Genomic DNA, 21,516 nt, shown 5'->3' on the forward strand with positions numbered 1-21,516 from the left:
AATGACCTGAGGGAAAGACCAGAGAGGAAGGGAGAGGCAGATCAGATGAGGAGCAAAGAGAAAAGCACTGGGACTGGCTAGACACGGAGACTGGGAGTAGTGGTGAGAGAGAGACTGGGACTTGGATAGGGAACCCTGAGGAGGAAACTAGGACTAACTGGGCAAGCAGACTGGGATGAGAAGCCTGAGGAGTGGAGACTGGAACCGGGTAAGCCAGGAGAATGGGACTGGCATGAGGAGCCAGGGATGGGTAAGAGAAAGGACTGGGACAAGTTGGATGGGATGGAGCAAAAGGGATTAAGCTTGAGGGTAATGGGTAGAAGACTGTGTGCCCACTACATCACACTCCCCACCAGAGCCTGAAATGGAAGCCAAGAGTGCTGAATCTCACCACACCTCTGCTGTCAGCAAGTCTCTGTGAAACCCACTGGCAAAGTGTCCCATCCCCGTCTAGTGCTGGTCCACATAAAGAAGTCAATCCACTATCAGTTACTCCATTAGCTCAAGGGGCAGAGGTCTTGTGGTGGATCTAAATGTTGCACCCCTCCTGATGAACCATGTTGGAGTCAACATGCTGCCACATGATGGAATTTCTGCTTTTTCAGTTTGCTTTTTTAAAAAACCTAGGAAATTACATATAAAACCACTATATTAAAAGAACATCAAGGTTGCAAAGTCAAGTACCCAAAAGTTAGGAAATGTCAGAATTAAGATTGCCTGTGAAACCTTAATTCAGTCCCCTTGTGCATATAATTTATGTTACTGTTGTACATTACATGATCCTATACTAGTTATTCCACAGAACCCTGCCTCTTCCAGTGCACAGGATCCTCCTTCTCTGGGAATGAACACAGCCTATATAGTGAAGGGAAGCATTGGACTGCCTGCTCCATTTCGGGCAGGAGTTGGAAGGTGTGAAGTGAATGAGGAGGGGGATTTCAGCAAAAGACATGATGGCGTTATGATCAAGACAACTGAATGCTGTCCTGGGAAACTGAATTCTACCCCTGCCTCTGCCCGAGTGTTCCTGTGTGATACTAGGCAAGTCATGTAAACCCAGCTTTTTACACATGGCCACTAATTATGTGTTTCTTATTTTCTGGGTGCCAACTTGAAACCTTGGGGTCTGCTTTGCAGGAGTACTGAGCGCGCTCAGCTGCACCTGTAGTGAATGGGAGCTGTCCTCTGAACACATAAAGTGCTAAATAATGCTGAGTACTCAGAAGAATCAGATTGGGCACCCAAAATCAGTGAAATACTTCTGACTGTAATCTCTTGGTGCCTCTGTTCCCCATTTGTGACATAGGGATAATAACACCCATTCATCTCACAGGGATGTTGGGAAGATAAATTCATTAGTATTTGCAAAAGACTCAGATACTATTAGGGATGAGTGCTATAGAAAAGCCCAGGACAAAAATAATAATTCTGCCTTCAGAAGCAGGGTTTGAATGCAGTAAATAAGATTGGGGCCGCATATTGAACTATGAGGATAAAACAAAATGTTGAAAAGTTGCTCATTATTTGAGCACTGCCCATTCTGTGCATTGAATGAGGCAGAGCTCCTTGGGAAAAATAGTATATGATCACGGTATTAAAGTCTATCATACTGCATACACACCCCCATTAAGGTTGCATGAGGAACCTTAATTCTGCCATTTCCTAACTTCTGAGTGATTGATTTTACAACCTTAACAATGTTCTTTAAATGGGGTTAAAACAGCCCTGGGAAAGGGCTGTCCCAGGGAGCAGGAAGCAAGGCTGATTGGGGAAGCAGCCATAGGTGAGGCCAGTCAGCACAGCTGGCCCTATAAAAGGCTGTGAGCCAGGAATTCAAACACTCTCTCTCTAGCTGTTGAGAGAGATGGGCCTGGATGCTTGGGAGCACAGCAGGGTGCCTAGAGTGGAGCAGGGCTGGGGAAAGGCCAGAGGAGCTGGGGAGCTCTGGGAGCTCTGTCCTGGAAAACCCCCAGGCTGCAGGCCTTGCTAAAGGCTGGAAAAGGTACTGGGGTTGCAGAGATGCAGCCCAGGGTAGGCAAAGGCAGCAGGTCTAGCCCCCCCCCACCCCTTGCCAATGATGAGTGGTCTTTACAGACTGCAGTCTGCCCCAGTGAACGGGGGCTAGATGGTGACTGGCAGTAGCCACTGAGGCAAGGTTGGGATAGAGGGTTGGGGGTTTCCCTGGGTGGGGAGACCCAGAGAGTGGGGGTACTGCCAGGGGGCAGCACCCAACGTAAAGGGGCACTGGGGTCCGGGAGGGACACGGGGGCCAGTGATAGGGAGAGACACTGGCCTGCAGAGGGTGCTCCTTAGGCTAGAGGGCTAATTCCTGAGATGACCAGCAGGAGATGCCATGCCACTGAGTCGCCACATCGCTACAGTTATCATAAATACAGCTAAACCCTAAGACATGGGAAATTCACCTGCCTGATTTACGGTCTCATTACAATTCAAAACTCAGCCCACCATCACTGAGAAGCTGGCTTAACCTTTTGAGGAAACCTACCCCCTGTTTATTGCTCTCAAACAAAACCAGGCCGAGCTTTTGGTTTCAAGGCAAAACCAGATGAAGAGCTCATGTAAATCAAAACAAAAGACTGTTTTCACACGGCCTCCTGTGAACTGGACAGAAACCAGTGAGTCTGGCACAGCATAATGTACTCCTCCAAGACATGCACAAAGGCCTAGTCCTGAGAGGAGCTGAATGCCCATGGGTACTCAGCACCTCAGGATCAGGCCCAAACTTGCTAATGACTTTTCATAGGATTGTGGGGATTAGTAACAATGCAACTCCCGCCACTATTTGCACCCTGAAAGAAACAGGAAAAGCCTTTTTTTGACTTTGAGGTTTTTTTTGTTTTTTTCCCCTTTTACCAAGAGCAGCTCCTTTTCTTTCCCCTTGACAAAAAGTTTTTTTTCTCACTAGGCTTGACTTGCAAATGCTGAGGATGTGCCACCTCCTCCAGAGAATGACAGACTAACAACCAGGCCTTCTTTGGCTCAGGTCTGGGTTGCTACTCAGCCAAAAAAGGAAACTATTGAGGTGGAATCAACCTCAGTACCATGGGACTTGTCTGCACAGCTCTCTTCCCAGGGCCTTTGAAGCTCTAGTTCCAGACCATGATAACAGACAGGAGCAGTGGAAATGTTACCCATAGGCTCCCTTGACTCTCCCATATGTTTGCCAGAAGATTTCCCAGCTTGCTGGGATTGAGCAAGCAAACTGAATCCCCTCTCCGTTTCTGAATCTGACCTTCTCCATCCTCCCAGGCTGACCCAGTGTCTCCCATGGGCCTTTCCTAACCGGGGTGGCTCCAGGCCCCAGCACGCCAAGCGCATGCTTGGGGCGGCATGCTGCGGGGGGCGCTCTGCCAGTCGCCGGGAGGGCGGCAGGCAGGGTGCCTTCGGCGGCATGCCTGCGGAGGGTCTGCTGATCCCACGGCTCCGGTGGACCTCCCACAGGCACGCCTGTGGGAGGTCCACCAGAGCCGCGGGACCGGCGACCAGCAGAGCGCCCCCCGCAGCATGCTGCCGTGCTTGGGGTGGTAAAATGTCTAGAGCCACCCCTGTTCCTAACATGGCTGAGGTGACCCCCACCTCTATCATTGCCTGAACCTTTACCAGCATAAGCATCAAACTGGATGAAGAGCGAATGCCAGAAACCCCACATTTCTTACATCTCTGAGGTAGTGACAACAAGTTCTCTCTGGAGCACCTTGACTGGGATACCTAACCCTTTGAAAGAAACACCTATGCTTCAAAGTAAACTTGCTCTGAACACTGGCCACCAACACCAAACAAGGAGTTAGGCTTTCAGACTTCTGCCTGTCATCTTTCACAGCCCAATGCTGGAGTTTAATGGGGATCAAGTCCCTGAATTTGGACTCAGTCAATGCCCATTCTGATGATGTGTAAAACATATTGCAGCATTACCAAGGCCATGGTTCACAAGGTACTTCAAAATGGTGAGAATATAAAGCCCTCCTCAAGCTCCTAGACTCTCCCAGTGATGCAGCTCTGACCTCCTTGGTCAAAGTTACAGTGAGAAGGCTACAAATGCAGGTGAAATCTCAAAATCAATACCAGGGATGGTCACCCTTGGCCTAGCAGAAAAGGGGCAAAAGATCAGAGCTCCCAGATTCAGAATCATTTCTCCACTGCTTGGCCTGCTACTTCTCCAGCAGGATCACACCCTCTTGGCTATGTGAGCATAGGTAAGCAGCAATCAGTTACTGGCTCACAAGTCAAGATGTAAACTCGCACAGTCCTTTGAAGTCTAATGCCACATCACAGCATGGATCATCACCAGCAGGGACTGAACCTGAGACCTGTGGTTCTAAAAGCAAAAGCCTCTACTGCCTGAGCAAAGAGACCTCTCTCTACCAGCCATGCCTGCAGCAGGCTCATTAACCTCTCTTTGTGTCCCTCCCATCACCAGAGGGGAACAGGGTGCTATAATGAGTTACACAAAGCCGATCTCCCCCACCGCTACCACCACCTTCACTATCAGGGGTAGAGAGTCTGTACCTGACAGAATGGTAGGCAGACACAGGGTTTGTGCTCAACGCTGGGAGAGGTTAACTTCATCACGGTGTGAGTCAGAGCTGCTACTGGAATGTTTCCTTCCCATTCCGCTGCAGGATAGTTCCCTCTATTACCAATACGGTTAGATGGAGTTACTCCTGGGCTCTGAAGCAGGAGATGGCCAAGGCCGTATTTGCCATTCTCAAACCCACTGAAGATTCCTATCCATTTCCAGCCTCAAAGCCCTATGCTATCTAACAAAGATCCAAGCTTCTGATATGGATGGCATGAAAAACTTAAGTGACTTTAAACTAAGGGTGCTTCTTTGCAAAGCCTTCCCCAGCACTCCCAATTATCCAAAGCCCAAATACTCCCTAGGATTCTTGTATATTTGTTACACCTATTCAAAGCCAAGTCCAACTTGAGCCTCTGTTACTAACATCCGCTGATTTTGATGCAGCTATGTTCTGCTCTTCAATATATAGCAACTCATGTACCCTTTATAAATATTAGCTTAAATATTTTTAGCTTAAGTATCTTAGACCCGTAACAGTAACTTGAGAAATATACAGTATTATGAAAATGTGAATCTCTATAACCATAACTTTTCAAGCCAGATAATTTTTTTCTTACATAAATCCTTGTTAGTATAGAGAACAACAAAAACAGTGTGGTAAGGAGATCTACTTATCAAAGGATAGGTTTCTTAAGGATGACCATTGGAGCATCTGCCTATGAGTTGAAAATTGTACTTATCTCTGTTTTCTTTCTCTCCTACATCTATACATTTGTCTACTTCCTGTTGCATGCTGCTCCGCAAATGCGTAACACCCTAATTCCTTCTCTTGGAAAATCACATGTGCTGAACACAGCTTGACATAAAGCTTGATCCTGCACCATTAAAGTTAATGGGAGTTTTCCCATTGACTTGAATGGGCACAGGATCAAACACCAAAGTGGGGGGGGGGGACACACAGAAAACCTGCTTATTATCTTCTTACTGAAAAAGGTCTTGAATCTTATTAGTTATTTAAAAAGAGAGGATTGGATTGTTTAGGAGATGGTATCTGGATAAGGAATCTCTATCTTCTAAAGTTCTACTTTGAATCCAGCCTGAGTTAGTATGGACCAAAGTTTCCATCTGATAGCTACTTTGCATGAGTTGGAAATGCACACAGCAAGAAAGCAGCATCATTGTGAATATTATTTGACACCCTTGTTAACAGTCTATATCAGGACTGGATGATTATAGACTGAACAACCCACATTCCAAGAGGTGGCTTCTCCAGAGCACAATGAAGCATTTGGATGAGCCAAAGTATATTTATTATTTGTATTGCAACTGCAACTAGGTGCTGCTGACATGGACCAGGACTTCACTGTGCTAGGTGTTGTGCAAACACAGAACAAAAAGCCAGTGATTTATCCCTGCTGTAGCTGTTCAGAGCAGGACTACACCCCCCTGAGCAATCTAGACAACTCCTTTTACAAGTACAAAATAGTCTAATATTTACAAAGCAAATCAGTACTGTGTAAACAAGACCTCTGGTTACATTCAATTACATTTCTGGTATGAGTCACAAGTCACCTATCTGTACAAGTTCACTAGATTTGTAATGGATTTAGTACTTATTAACTATTCTCTTTGCAAACTGCACTGCGGTTTTGAATATGTAGATCACTAGGTCATTCTATATCCATGTAATTAAATGCCTGAGACACAAAGCACATAATGGAACTGTAATCATCTGGTCATTCTAAATCTAATCACTCAGTCCAGCCATTAGACAATAACCACAATTCTTTGGGTTTTTTTTAAACAAATATATTCCAAAATTTGTTGGTTGGTTTATTTTTTACTCAGTTCCTGATCATGTCTGCTAAATTCTGAAACTATAGAAGCCACAAATCTGTTTTAGGGCCTTTTATACTGATACAATGAAACTTGCCAATTTGCATTGATAATTGAGTGACCCATTGTGCATTGCTGAACTTTGAAATTAATGAGCAAGCAAATAAGCACAATGGAAAAACAAGGCTAATGCATCACAAATCATACTTTATTCATTTACTATGATAACTGTACAACAGTTTACTTTTAATTATCATACACTACTAGTAAATGTACCATAATGCTGTTTGTAAAAATAATGAAGCCAAGACTTCTCCCCACTACTCTACTACAAAATCTTTCCTGAGAACATAAGAACATAAGAATGGCCGTACCGGGTCAGACCAAAGGTCCATCTAGCCCAGTATCTGTCTACTGACAGTGGCCAATGCCAGGTGCCCCAGAGGGAGTGAACCTAACAGGCAATGATCAAGTGATCTCTCTTCTGCCATCCATCTCCATCCTCTGACGAACAGAGACTAGGGACACCATTCTTACCCATCCTAGCTAATACCCATTTATGGACTTAGCCACCATGAATTTATCCAGTCCCCTTTTAAACATTGTTATAGTCCTAGCCTTCACAACCTCCTCAGGTAAGGAGTTCCACAAGTTGACTGTGCGCTGCGTGAAGAAGAACTTCCTTTTATTTGTTTTAAACCTGCTGCCTATTAATTTCATTTGGTGATCCCTAGTTCTTGTATTATGGGAATAAGTAAATAACTTTTCCTTATCCACTTTCTCAACATCACTCATGATTCTATATACCTCTATCATATCCCCCCTTAGTCTTCTCTTTTCCAAGCTGAAGAGTCCTAGCCTCTTTAATCTTTCCTCGTATGGGACCCTAATCATTTTAGTTGCCCTTTTCTGAACCTTTTCTAGTGCTAGAATATCTTTTTTGAGGTGAGGAGACCACATCTGTACACAGTATTCGAGATGTGGGCGTACCATGGATTTATATAAGGGCAATAATATATTCTCAGTCTTATTTTCTATCCCCTTTTTAATGATTCCTAACATCCTGTTTGCTTTTTTGACCGCCTCTGCACACTGCGTGGACATCTTCAGAGAACTATCCACGATGACTCCAAGATCTTTTTCCTGACTCATTGTAGCTAAATTAGCCCCCATCATGTTGTATGTATAGTTGGGGTTTATTTTTTCCAATGTGCATAACTTTACATTTATCCACATTAAATTTCATTTGCCTTTTTGTTGCCCAATCACTTAGTTTTGTGAGATCTTTTTGAAGTTCTTCACAATCTGCTTTGGTCTTAACTATCTTGAGTAGTTTAGTATCATCTGCAAACTTTGCCACCTCACTGTTTACCCCTTTCTCCAGATCATTTATGAATAAATTGAATAGGATTGGTCCTAGGACTGACCCTTGGGGAACACCACTAGTTACCCCTCTCCATTCTGAGAATTTACCATTAATTCCTAGCCTTTGTTCCCTGTCCTTTAACCAGTTCTCAATCCATGAAAGGACCTTCCCTTTTATCCCATGACAGCTTCATTTACGTAAGAGCTTTGGTGAGGGACCTTGTCAAAGGCTTTCTGGAAATCTAAGTACACTATGTCCACCAGATCCCCCTTATCCACATGTTTGACCCCTTCAAAGAACTCTAATAGATTAGTAAGACACGATTTCCCTTTACAGAAACCATGTTGACTATTGCTCAACAGTTTATGTTTTTCTATGTGTCTGACAATTTTATTCTTAACTATTGTTTCGACTAATTTGCCCGGTACCGACGTTAGACTTACCGGTCTGTAATTGCCGGGATCACCCCTAGAGCCCTTTTTAAATATTGGCGTTACATTAGCTAACTTCCAGTCATTGGGTACCGAAGCCGATTTAAAGGACAGGTTACAAACCTTAGTTAATAGTTCCGCAACTTCACATTTGAGTTCTTTCAGAACTCTTGGGTGAATGCCATCTGGTCCCGGTGACTTGTTAATGTTGAGTTTATCAATTAATTCAAAAACCTCCTCTAGTGACACTTCAATCTGTGACAGTTCCTCAGATTTGTCACCTACAAAAGCCAGCTCAGGTTTGTTCCCTAACATCCTCAGCCGTGAAGACTGAAGCAAAGAATCCATTTAGTTTCTCCGCAATGACTTTATCGTCTTTAAGCGCTCCTTTTGTATTTTGGTCGTCAAGAGGCCCCACTGGTTGTTTAGCAGGCTTCCTGCTTCTGATGTACTTAAAAAACATTTTGTTATTACCTTTAGAGTTTTTGGCTAGCCGTTCTTCAAACTCCTCTTTGGCTTTTCTTATTACACTCTTGCACTTAAGTTGGCAGTGTTTGTGCTCCTTTCTATTTGCCTCACTAGGATTTGACTTCCACTTTTTAAAGGAAGTCTTTTTATCTCTCACTGCTTCTTTTACATGGTTGTTAAGCCACGGAGGCACTTTTTTAGTTCTTTTACTGTTTTTCTTAATTTGGGGTATACATTGAAGTTGGGCCTCTATTATGGTGTCTTTAAAAAGGGCCCATGCAACTTGCAGGGATTTCACTTTAGTCACTGTACCTTTTAACTTTTGTCTAACTAACCCCCTCATTTTTGTATAGTTCCCCCTTTTGAAATTAAATGCCACAGTGTTGGGCAGTTGAGGTGTTCTTCCCACCACAGGGATGTTGAATGCTATTGTATTATGGTCACTATTTCCAAGCGGTCCTGCTATAGTTACCTCTTGGACCAGCTCCTGCGCTCCACTCAGGATTAAATCTAGAGTTGCCTCTCCCCTTGTGGGTTCCCGTACCAGCTGCTCCATGAAGCAGTCATTTAAAGTATCGAGAAATTTTATCTCTGCATATTGTCCTGAAGTGAAATGTTCCCAGTCAATATGGGGATTATTGAAATCCCTCACTATTATCGGGTTCTTAATTTTGATAGCCTCTCTAATTTCCCTTAGCATTTCATCATCACTATTACTGTCCTGGTCAGGTGGTCGATAATAGATCCCTAATGTTATATTTTTACTAAAGCATAAAATTTCAATCCATAGAGATTCTATGGAACATGTGGATTCGCTTAAGATTTTTACTTCATTTGAATCTACACTTTCTTTCACATATAGTGCCACTCCTCCCCCTGCACAACCTGTTCTGTCCTTCCGATATATTTTGTACCCTGGAATGATTGTGTCCCATTGATTGCTCTCAGTCCACCAGGTTTCTGTGATGCCTATTATATCAATATCCTCCTTTATCACAAGGCACTCTAGTTCACCCATCTTATTATTTAGACTTCTGGCATTTGTGTACAAGCACTTTAAGAACTTGTCCTTGTTTATTAGCCTGCCTTTTTCTGATGTGCCAGATTCTTTTTTATAAAAAGAACAGGAGTACTTGTGGCACCTTAAAGACTAACAAATTTATTTTAGCATGAGCTTTCGTGAGCTGCAGCTCACTTCTTCGGATGCATAGAATGGAACACACAGACATATTTATACATGTTCTCTGTATGTATAAATATCCCCTGTCTGTGTGTTCCATTCTATGCATCCGAAGAAGTGAGCTGCAGCTCACGAAAGCTCATGCTAAAATAAATTTGTTAGTCTTTATGGTGCCACAAGTACTCCTGTTCTTTTTGCGGATACAGACTAACACGGCTGCTACTCTGAAACCTGTCATTCTTTTTTATGTGACTGTTTATCATCTGATCCGGCCCTTACATTATACTCTTCAGTCCTCTGCTCCTGACTATAACCTGGAGATTCTCTATCATCAGACTCTCCCCTAAGAAAAGTCTGTGTCCGATCCACACGCTCCTCGGCAGCAGTCGGCTTTCCCCCATCTCCTAGTTTAAAAACTGCTCTACAACCTTTTTAATGTTTAGTGCCAGCAGTCTGGTTCCACTTTGGTTTAGGTGGAGCCCATCTCTCCTATATAGGCTCCTCCCATCCCAGAAGTTTCCCCAGTTCCTAATGAACGTGAACCCCTCCTCTCTACACCATCGTCTCATCCACGCATTGAGACTCTGAAGCTCTGCCTGCCTACCTGGCCCTGCGCGTGGAACTGGGAGAATTTCTGAGAATGCCACCATAGAGGTTCTGGATTTCAGTCTCTTCCCTAGCAGCCTAAATTTGGCTTCCAGGACATCTCTCCTACCCTTCCCTATGTCATTGGTACCTACATGTACCACAACCACCGGCTCCTCCCCAGCACTACAAATAAGTCTGTCTAGATGCCTCGAGAGATCCGCAACCTTCGCACCAGGCAGGCAAGTCACCATACGGTTCTCCCGGTCATCACAGACCCAGTTATCTACGTTTCTAATAATCGAATCTCCCATTACTAACACCTGCCTTTTCCTAGAAACTGGAGTTCCCTCCCCCGGAGAGGCAACCTCAGTGCGAGAGGCGACCCCAGCACCATCTGGAAGGAGGGTCCCAACTACGGGAAGGTTTCCCTCTGCTCCCATCGACTGCTCTACTTCCCTGGGCCCTTCTTCCTCCTCAACAGCACAGGAGCTGTCTAAGCGGAGGTGGGACAATTCTACAGTGTCCCGGAAAGCCTCATCAACATACCTCTCTGCCTCTCTTAGCTCCTCCAGTTCTGCCACCCTGGCCTCCAAAGTCCGTACATGGTCTCTGAGGGCCAGAAGCTCCTTGCACCGACTGCACACATATGCCACCCGCCCACAGGGCAGGTAATCATACATGCTACACTCAGTGCAATAAACTGGATAGCCCCCACTCTGCTGCTGGGCTTCTGCCTGCATTGTCTCCTAGTTAATGGGAGGGTGGTTTACAGAAGGGAGTTTTGAAATGTGGTTTGGTTTATAGGTTTTAGGGGGACCACAGGGAAGGGGTTAGGGCTGGCGAGGGTCTCCCACTCCCTTCCCAACTCCCTTGCGAAACTCCCTGTTAGCAGCCCCTGGTCGCAAAGCTCCCTGGTCGCTTGTGCGCGGCTTTATAAAGCCCTGGCCTGAGTGAATGCCCCGCCCACTGATTAAGGCTCAGCCAATTACCAGAGGCTTCGAGCTTTCAAACCTGCCTCCAACTGCCAGCCAGAGCACACGGTCCCTCAAACAACCAAACAAACAAACAGACTGACAAACACAAGCTCAGCACACAGCAAGTAACCCCCAAACACAAAACTGAGAAGTGGGGAGGCGGCTGTATTTTGACATAAGGTATAAAATAGGTGGATTAGTGAGATTCTAGTAGAAAAGACTACTCATCTTTTCTTAAATAAACTCTTGTGAGCATGGAGAAATACTCAAGCACTGTGGCAAGGAGATCTAATTATCAAAGGATAGTTTTGAAGGATGGCCTCTGTATCCCTGGTCAGGGTGACCATCAGATGAACCATCCTTTCACATCTTGGCTGGTATTATTTCCCCTAACCAACCACTGACTAGCCTTCTGTATGTACCATCCTCCTGTATGTATGCTCCATGCCTCCTCTCTCAGCCTGCAACACTTCTCATTTTCACATTCCACCTGCCTTGACAATAAGTAGGGGGCAGGTGTATGTACTGATGTGACTGTGGTACTTCAAGTGCAGTACTCATATACAGCAATTGACATGAACCTCTAAACAAATACCACACACTTAGACAATAGCCCCTGCCATGGAAAGCGCAGATAATTCACCATGGTGTGGCTAATTGAGCCCACGCTAAAGACAATGGCACATGCTGACATGCAAGTAAATTATGTCAATGCAGAGCTCTCCCTTGGGAGCTGGTCCTAATACATGGCCTAATAGGTATTTCCCATGTCTAAGTGCTGTGATTAAGACTCCATACATGGAACAGCTTCAGAATAAGGTTCGGTCTGAAGATTACTGTGATTAGAACATGCCATTAAAATACTTAGTAATGTTAAATAGTGACATTGTTTTCAAAACAATGCTCTCAATCTTTGCAAGTCCTAATGTACACTGTATCTTCCACAGAACAAATGTACAGTTATATATACACTTTGTAAAATTAATCATTACTGAAAAATAATCAATTTTAATACAAAAAGTAAAAAAAATCACTAAAAAAACCTTCAGTTGGTCAATAGATATTCACTATCACTACATTAACTAGTAAATCAAAATCATGGAGATACAAGACAGCCAACCATTTCTGTTATTAGTAGGGATGAGTAAATAATCGTAAGACTCTTCATTGTAAAATAATGAAAGACAATAACTAAAATACCAATTGTCATGCCAGCTTCCTAGAGATCCCTTGACCTGCTTACATAATGCTCCTGTAAAGTACCTGCATTTTAAATAGAGCCACACATTACTTTATTTTTTATTGTTATCAGCTAGATTCTGTACTGAACATTACTGGAAAAATGTAAGGATTCATCCCATGAAATTATGTTATAGTAAAACAGGGAGTGCCCTGGTAATGAGAAAGCTTTTACACCAAGTACCTACGCACGAGAAGCACCAAAAAGAGGATAGATATTTAGAAATTCAATCATCCTCCCTAGCATACTCAGAGGAGGAGGGCTACCTAGCTGGCAAGACAGAATCTCTAGCCAGGTTCTTAGAATGTTAACCAGACCCTGAACAAGTAATGTATGATGTATATTAACAGATTATTGCAACTTTGCCTTTATGAAAAGCTCGTAGCAGTTATCTCAAATAATGTAAACTGGGCATCTCTTACAAGAAAAAGATGCGCTGAAGAACTAGATAACAAATATTTTAAATCACCTGCTCTCTCTCCCATCTTCTAGCAAATATGGATTTGATACTACTCTCTCTAAAGTCAGTGGCAAAACTTCCATGCACTGTAGAGGCACAGGATTGAGCCCTATGTCAAAAGAATGTCTCCACAGGAAACAGAAAATGTTATTCACAGAACAGAATGTCTCCTTTCCATTATCCTATAACAGGTTAAACTCTTACTCTGACTTTCTTGCTATATGTGAGAACAATTTCCAGTTGAGTTTTTCACATTGCTAAGGGCTGCAGGCAGGCGTGCTGGAACAATTTGTATTGTGGGGTGCTGAGAGACATTGAATCAAACTGTAAACCCTGTACATAATGGAAACCACTTCAAACCAGGGGATGCTGCCACACCCCCAGCACCAGCACTTATGGCTTCAGGAGTCAGACTTAGCTGTGCATGGTCAAAAATACTTGAGGGTAATCACACTTGAATTGAAAGGAAAGTTTATGTACACTTACTCCCAGAATTCCATGACTGGAGATGTGGCATTTTGTAAAGAGAGTTGACTGCAGTTGCTCATATTAAGTTTCTGAAATTCCACACAGTTTTCTATAAAAGAACAAAAAAAAGTTTGCTATGATACCTGCAATACACTTGTCTGCTTAGAGTATGTTCATCGTGTAATGCCACCAGTCTAATTGAACTGACCCTAAGCAAACAAAGGCTTTCCACGCATTTGAAAATAGTATGGAATTGTCAGTTCTGTAACAGTGTACTTTGATCATCGAGTCACATAGACTCATCCCAGGAAGATATTCCTGCACAGCATGTTACATTCACCTACAGTACTTTTTGAATGAGAAGCTACAATTGCAAGAGCCAATGCAGTGTTTGAGGCAGAAGAAAGAAGCTTTGAACTGGTGTGATTGTTAGGGAGTTAAAACATACAGCCCGTGCCAACTGGCTAACTAAGGTTCAATTCCTAATGCCAACAGTTGGCTCAGGAATCACTTTCTGCCAGCAACATGTGTCCACTGGCCGTAATATGGCAAGTGAGAAAACTACTCTCTGGTGTGCTATGAGGGGGAAATAGATGACAAGATCAAAGCAGCTCAGCATTATTGAGCTGACACATACTATTCGAACAATGATCAGTACTGGCTAGGTGTCACTGCATGGAGGTGAAAAAGGACACTGAAGCCTACCACGCCCATCAGGCCTGATCCTGGATTCTTAACACATCCAAATGGACTTCAGAGTGTGTTTTAGGTGTGCAAGGAATGCAGGATTGGGCCCAATGGAAGTGAGTCAAAGCCATAAAGCCACAGTAGGGTATGAGGATAGGTTGAGGGCAAACAGTAATATAAGGAGTGGAAGGTGTGGGGGAGGGCAATCGATGGCATGAAAACGACAACCAATACACAGTACTAGAGGATGAAAGTATTAGTGGGCATTCAGTTCAACGAACCATTATGATCTTCCTTTCAAGTGAAACTTAAACATTCAGATTGATAAAGGAATATCCATGTTAGGACAAACCTTCCAAATACAAGGCCCTATTCTGCAAACCCTCACTCACACAACCAGTCAGTCAAACAAATAGTCCTATTTGTGCAGCTAAGGGTTTGCAGGAGTGGGCCCAGGTACAGTCAGAAAAATACAATACAACAAAGTTATAGATCTCTGAATAAAAAGTTCAGATACAAAGATCCTTACTCAATTTTTCCCTCAGCATTTAAGCAGGCAAGACACACACTGGTTTCACCGGGGGTTTGTCTGAATAAGGACTGATGAAAAACCGAGAGCCATATTGTGCCATCAGTTTTTAAGCTGAACTCCCTGAGTGTAAAAAAGTGAAAGTATGATATGGTCCTGAGTGGCGATCCCAGGATTTAGCCCATAGCATCTTTCAGAATTAAGAAAAGCCTAGGACTTCTGATCCTGTACAGTATCATTACATTTGACAAGAACAAATGTCTATACAATGCCAAGAAAAAAACAAACAACAAAAACAACACACCACAAAAGCATGAGCAAGGTTCTACACCAAGACCCTTCAGTAAATGTTGGTAAATATTGTGGGCCAAATTCTCTGCTGATGTGATTTTCACATTTCCATTGATTTCAATGGAATTAAGCCAATTTCTACCAGCAAAAAAATTGGCCCCTACAGTTTAATTTACCAATCAATTACTTTTAAGTATTTCTATAGTTATTAAGTTTGCTGGGGACATACCTGTATTCCATTCATGGCCACAAGTGGCCCAAGGGAGCTCTGTGGTAAAGCAATTAAATAGATAGAAGATAGCCCATGCTAAAATGATGATGTAATAAATATTTAAATGTGCTTCAATAACTTGGGTAGCATATCCAATACCTGGAGGAAAAAAATACAGAAAAGAAACTAATTACAGAAACCGTTTGCTTTTCAAACCAAGACCATATTTTTTTCTGCGTTTTGCTTAACATTATTTTTGCTCACACGTATAATGCATTTAAAAAAATAGAACAAAGAACTGGTTGTTACCTTCAAACAGCGGGCAAACTTTTCTCCAACATGTAATACCTCCTTCACTAGTAAACTGTCCCAGGGCGGTCTCCAGGAAAAATACTGGTATTCCACAGCAAATAAAGAAAATCACATATGGAATGAGGAAAGCACCTACAAGCAAACATCAATGGGGAGCTGGTTAGAGAAAACAAGGATCCTTGAAAGAAAAGTGAAAAATGTACTTTCCTTAACAAAGGAAGGATCCTACAAACACTTACTCCTTTAGGTAGTACCACTGAAGCCAATGGAGGAAGCACAACTCATGGGAGAAAGGGTCAGGTCTTAAATTCTGAAAATTAATTTCTATGGGTCGGTCTATTCACTTTACTCCTACAGTATTGCCTAGAGGACAAGACACCTGCATCTACTTTCCAGTTTACCCTCACACTTCTTGTATGATCATGGGCAAGTCACTTATCCACCTTGTGCCTCAGTTCTCCATCTGTAAAATGGGACTAATACTTCCCTGCCTCACAGGGGTATTGTGAAGATAAAATCCATTACGAATTGTGAGGTACTGGGTATTATGATGGTGAGGATCATATAGAAAGACAGAGAACCAATGAGACTATTTACAGGATTTAGCCTTTGATCAGAAGAAGATATACACCAGAAATTAAAATTTTTAACTTCACACCCTAGGAAAATAACAAAGCATCCATGCTCTTTCTGAGCTTCCCACAGGAAAGATATATTATATATTTTGTATTTAATAAGTGCAGTCTAGTGCCAAAGAATTGCACAGTAGCAAATACCATTCTTTCCTTTATTGACTAAGGCAGGAGTAGGCAACCTATAGCACATGTGCCAAAGGCGGCACACAAGCTGATTTTCAGTGGCACTCACACTGCCCGAGTCCTGGCCACCGGTCCGGGGGGCTCTGCATTTTAATTTAATTTTAAATGAAGCTTCTTAAACATTTTTAAAACCTTATTTACTTTACATACAACAATAGTTTAGTTATGTATTATAGACTTATAGAAAGACACCTTCCAAAAACATTAAAATGTATTACCGGCACACAAAACCTTAAATTAGACTGAATAAATAAACACTCGGCACACCACTTCTGAAAGGTTGCCGACCCCTGGACTAAGATATAGCGGAAATAGTACATCGCTGTAATTTAAACTTTGGAAACAAACACTCCTTTAATATTTAATCATATTGTAAAATATTTACATTGAACATATGCAAAAACAGAGTGATAAATATTATCAGAATGGGTTATACATTAACAGAGGTGGGAAAGGGTAACTGTGTTAGATCAAATTCTCATCTCGATTGCATTTGGTCCAATCCCCATGGAGAAAAACAAGATGAAGCCTTTTCACTGCAAAGAGAACAAGTGAGAAGAGAAGACACAGAAAAAGAGCTCCATCCAGCACACTACTCTGCTAATGAGTCCAGAGGTGAGTTATGGCACACAAAGACTGCAGGTTTAGAGCCAAGCAAGGGAAGAAGGAAATACATCTGGAGGAGGAAGGGATACCAAAGATGGCTAATAAACACAGTGATGGATCAGATGATTCATACTCAAACCAGGTGAACTAATACTCATAAAGGACCTAGTTTTCTGCCACTTTTACTCACATGGTGTAGTGCTTGTGAAAAGTTCCATTGACTTCTGGAGGGCTACTGGCAGAATAAGGCACTACTCACCATGAGTTAGGCTGGCAGAATCCAGGTCTCAATGTATTGCCTGCGGTTCCTGAACATACAACCCTGGCATACTTTAATTGGAGCTTCATTTAAGACTAAATGAAATAATTAAACCAATACGAGGTCCATTTCAAAGTGCCAAAGTTAAATTCACAGTCACATTCCCTTTTTTTCTTCAGTATGTATTTTAAAATATTGCCACCCACAGCACATGCTACTCCACCTCTCCTACACACTGCAGAGCTTTAGTAGCAATGGCATCTCCCTCAACCAGGTCTCTGAAAATGTAAGTATCTTTACTGACTGGCCTTTTTAGACTGTATCTCCAATAATATGAGTTTACTTTCTGAATCTTCACAGCCAACCAAATGTTTCTGAACTTTGTTTCAGGACAACTTTTTAGTTGTATAAATAACCAGGGATTCTGTGTTTTAATCATTAAAAAAAAAAAGCAGAGGAAATTGCAATGTTGAATTATGTTTTGCTCCCTTGGATCTAGAACAGGAGATAAAACAAAGTATGCCTGCTTTTCAGAAGTATAGCATGGCATCATGTGAACCTGCAACTTCAGTCTGCAGACCCATAACTAAAGAGACGTCTCTTCAGGGACCGCTCACTCTCCCAACCTCTCTAATGTATGGTTTCTCCAAATACTTAATTCTGTAGATCCCTCCAGTAAAACCTCCACGGTTTGAGAATTGCTGGTCTAGGTCAAATCCTGCTTGGCATACTCAAATGCATAGTCCTGATGACTTTAGCATAAGTACCTGTTTAAGTCAGGAGTGTGAGATCTGACTCTCTGGGACTGATTCTCCTCTCACTTACACCAGTTTTATGCTGATCTGACTCCACTGACTTCAACAGATTTACACCAGTGTAACTGAGAGGAGAACCACGCTTTCTACTCTCCACATAAACAATCAGTCAGCCAACTAAACAATAACTGATCTAAAATTATAAAAGGCAATTTATCTAACTGGACAATCAACTATCACCAAATAAGCCACATTCCTATGCTCATAAACAAACTGAGATACTTAAAACTGCTCTTTCACAAATCCTGATCTGAATTTTACACATAGATGCAGAAACTCTATGTATAAAACAAGCTAAATTTTGATCTCAGTTACAGCATTGCACCTATGCTCAGTGGTGCACAAAGACCTGAGAGCAGATTGGGTGAAATCCACAAAGCCACACTGAAGGTAACAAAATATTGCCATTTGCATCAATGGTGCCAGGATTTTGTCAATTTTTTTCATTACATTCTGTCTTTAGGATGCTGGAGTCTGTTATTTATTTTAAATGTGTTGCCATCTAATTACACAGCAAACATGACTGAAGTATTTTCAAAGTGAAGCTAACATTGGTGAAAAAGGCAATTTCACATTTTGACTGGCTAGAATATGTAGATATACTACACGTGTAACTAACAAGTATGTAAAGGGTACCACGGGAATAAGAGTGTGTTCAAAATGTTATTTCTCAAAGTTTTCTTCTACCTTCTCAGAAAAACCCTTGGGACAATTCTTACAAATTAGCATCAAATACGTTCTGCATTTAATGTCCAGATTGTTATCTTTATATAATAAAAGCACTACTAGAAATCAACATGCACCATCTTAAGAATAGCGGAGTTCTTTTTTATCTCATTTTTGCCAAAGTCCAGGAATAAAAGGAACTAAAGCCAAATTACAAAGCAAACACACCTACTACTGCACAGTAGTTTTTAGAACTGTACTAAACAAAAATGGGTCAGGATTATCCCTGGTGTTACTCAGTGGAGTGACAATGGAGATAAATTTGGCATTGTTGGCAGAGAAAACCTACTGATGAATAGGTCTTTTTATGCATGTGTACATCTCAGCTACCAAGCACATTGCTTTCTTCCTAAGCTGTCTGCTTTTACTACTGTTTTAGGCCTGAATTGGAAGAGTGTCTGTATCCAGCTGACCATATTCCTAAACTACTTTTTATTTTGATTAATCATTTTTCCACTGGTAGCTATACCATAGATGTAGTGTTTATTCATAACTGTATTATATCTTATGTGTTTCATACAAGCTATAAATAAGACCTAAAATATGCTATGTTGTTGCATAACCTTAACTTGTGCTTTTCTCCCATAAGTTACATTCTTTTATTGTGTTCCACAACTTCATGTATCTAATGTTATGTCTAATATTTAATAAAGTGACTAGTATCCTTTCTGCAACTAACAAATTCAACCTCCTTTTCTACCATGTCTGGGGAGAAAATAAGCAAACGAAGTTGGGTGCAATTTATTTAAAGGGACTCTGATTTAACAGAGAACAAACCAATGATCCAGGTATCATAAGAAAACAATCCTCCTAAAATTTTAGTCCTTGTAGCCATTAAACCAGTATAAAGAAAACCATTTGTACTTTGCAAAGTACCTTGTTTTGGAAAATGCACAATTATTTATTGTGGCTGTTCCTAATAGGATTGGTTTTTTGTTCTCGTTTTGTTTAGTTTTGAGAGCATAAGCATGTGTATATGTTTACATGCACAAAAACATCTAGTATATAGTCCCATTTTAAAAGTGAACTAGTCTCTTTTTCATGAGATGTTTGTACTAAAATGGGACCTTTTGGGTGAAAATAGTTTTGAGTCACATAAGCCATTTTTGTACAATGTGGTTTCCACTTAATTTCACAAGATTTTGTAAGTGCATTACTGTCTTCACAAAAACATGAAATTTCTCAGATGCAAAAAACATGCAAAAGGAAAGTGCAAAACATTTTGCAAAAAAAATAAGTAAAATGTTCCATAATTTTACACAGCCACACAATGCTTAATGCTTCTATAGCAGTGTGAGCCCTGAAGTCCTCTTACAAACACCCATTTTTTTACAACTAATGCAAGAAGTCACCGCAAAGCATTTGTTTACTGTTTATTTACCATGTGTTTATGGTGAGCTGTGAATCTATATGTGATGCCATCTTACCTCCTCCATTCTTGTAGCAAAGATATGGGAATCTCCACACATTTCCCAACCCAATAATCTCCCCTGCCACAGAAAGCACAAATTCAACCTTATTGTTCCAGTGGCCTCTTTCGTGCACTTTCTTATCATTGCTGTGGACCAGGTTGGTACTTGAGGCTTCAGGGTCCAAAGCATCTTCTGGCTTGCCATTAATTATGGGAATAGTCTTTTCAGCGGTCATGACTCTGTCCAGCCTGGGGGGAAAAGGGTAAGAAAGAAGAATGGATTTTTAAATCACTTTCACACAACAAACGACTACTCACAAATCCCTCATCTGATCTTTGGCTCTGCATGTCCTATAACATACAGGGATTTGCTACAAGGTGCTAAAAGTGAAGGAGATGCCAATTTTGCTAGATCAGACAAGTTACCCCCACCCCAAAAAAGGTGGGTGGTGTGGGATCATTTAGATGCAGTAAGGAGAATTAAAGACTCCCAAACGGCCACCTTTCAGCAATCCCTCCCCTTGCTAGGATCCCAGCTCTGCAAACCTCTCAGCCATCACAGAGATCAGCCCAAGCACATCTGACCTGCAGCCTCATACACCTTCCAGCTCAACACAGATACAAGGGGGAAGGGGATGAAAGGCTCCTGGGCTCCCCGGAAGAGCAGGCGCCCCCACTACTCACCCAGGGCTCTGCCTGTGCTGATGAGAGAGGGGCAGGGTCGCTGGATCTCGGCTGGTTTCTGAGCGGATCCCCGTGGGCTGCCACTATCCGCCCTGTTGCACTGGAGCCGAGAAGCTGCAGACGCTCGGCGGCGGCGCAGGTAGGGGACGGAGGGTGCAAGGAGGAGGACAGACAGGGGCGCCTTATCCGCTCTCTGTCAGCTGCTGCCCGGCTCCCCGGCTGCAGGGGATGGGACGCTCCCTGCTACCCACGCCGCGGCGGAGAATTTGCAACTGCTCAGCCTTTCCCGGAGCGATGCTATAACACCCGCCTCCCCCCTCCACCCAGCGCCGTCTGCCCACCGCCTCCTCCGCCCTGCATCGCATCTGGAGCATCCCCAGCCCGCTCGCTACCCCGCCCCCTGGCACTGACCATCAGCCCCTCTCCCCTTTCCAGTGGTGTGTGTGTCGGGGAGGGGGCGAGCTCTCCAGGCAAGGCAGGCAGCCTGCACCCCGCCCCAAGGAGCAGCCCGGGAGAGGGGAGAAGGGCGGGGGGGGGGGTAACTGCACCAGCTTCCAGCTGTGCTTGTCAGGGGAGAACGGGGGTGTTGCTGGCAGCAGTGGGAAGAGCTGGAGCC

At 42.8% G+C, this 21,516-nt stretch overlaps 1 protein-coding gene across 2 annotated transcripts in view; it reads right to left on the reverse strand.

The window, feature by feature from the left end:
• SLC6A11 (solute carrier family 6 member 11) overlaps positions 1–21,187 on the reverse strand; it is a 184,119-nt gene extending 162,932 nt beyond the window's left edge. For both annotated transcript variants that reach the window (XM_045023765.1, XR_006581017.1), the window contains exons 1-5: positions 20,901–21,187; positions 20,233–20,465; positions 15,579–15,713; positions 15,288–15,428; positions 13,570–13,660 (exon numbers count right to left, since the gene is read on the reverse strand). In XM_045023765.1, the coding sequence (XP_044879700.1) occupies positions 13,570–13,660; positions 15,288–15,428; positions 15,579–15,713; positions 20,233–20,452 (587 nt within the window). In that variant the 5' untranslated portion in view covers positions 20,453–20,465; positions 20,901–21,187. The remainder of the gene's footprint in view (positions 1–13,569; positions 13,661–15,287; positions 15,429–15,578; positions 15,714–20,232; positions 20,466–20,900) is intronic.
• Positions 21,188–21,516: the final 329 nt, after the last annotated feature.

Source organism: Mauremys mutica, chromosome 7, assembly GCF_020497125.1.
Source record: "Mauremys mutica isolate MM-2020 ecotype Southern chromosome 7, ASM2049712v1, whole genome shotgun sequence".
Classification (NCBI taxonomy): domain Eukaryota; kingdom Metazoa; phylum Chordata; order Testudines; family Geoemydidae; genus Mauremys; species Mauremys mutica.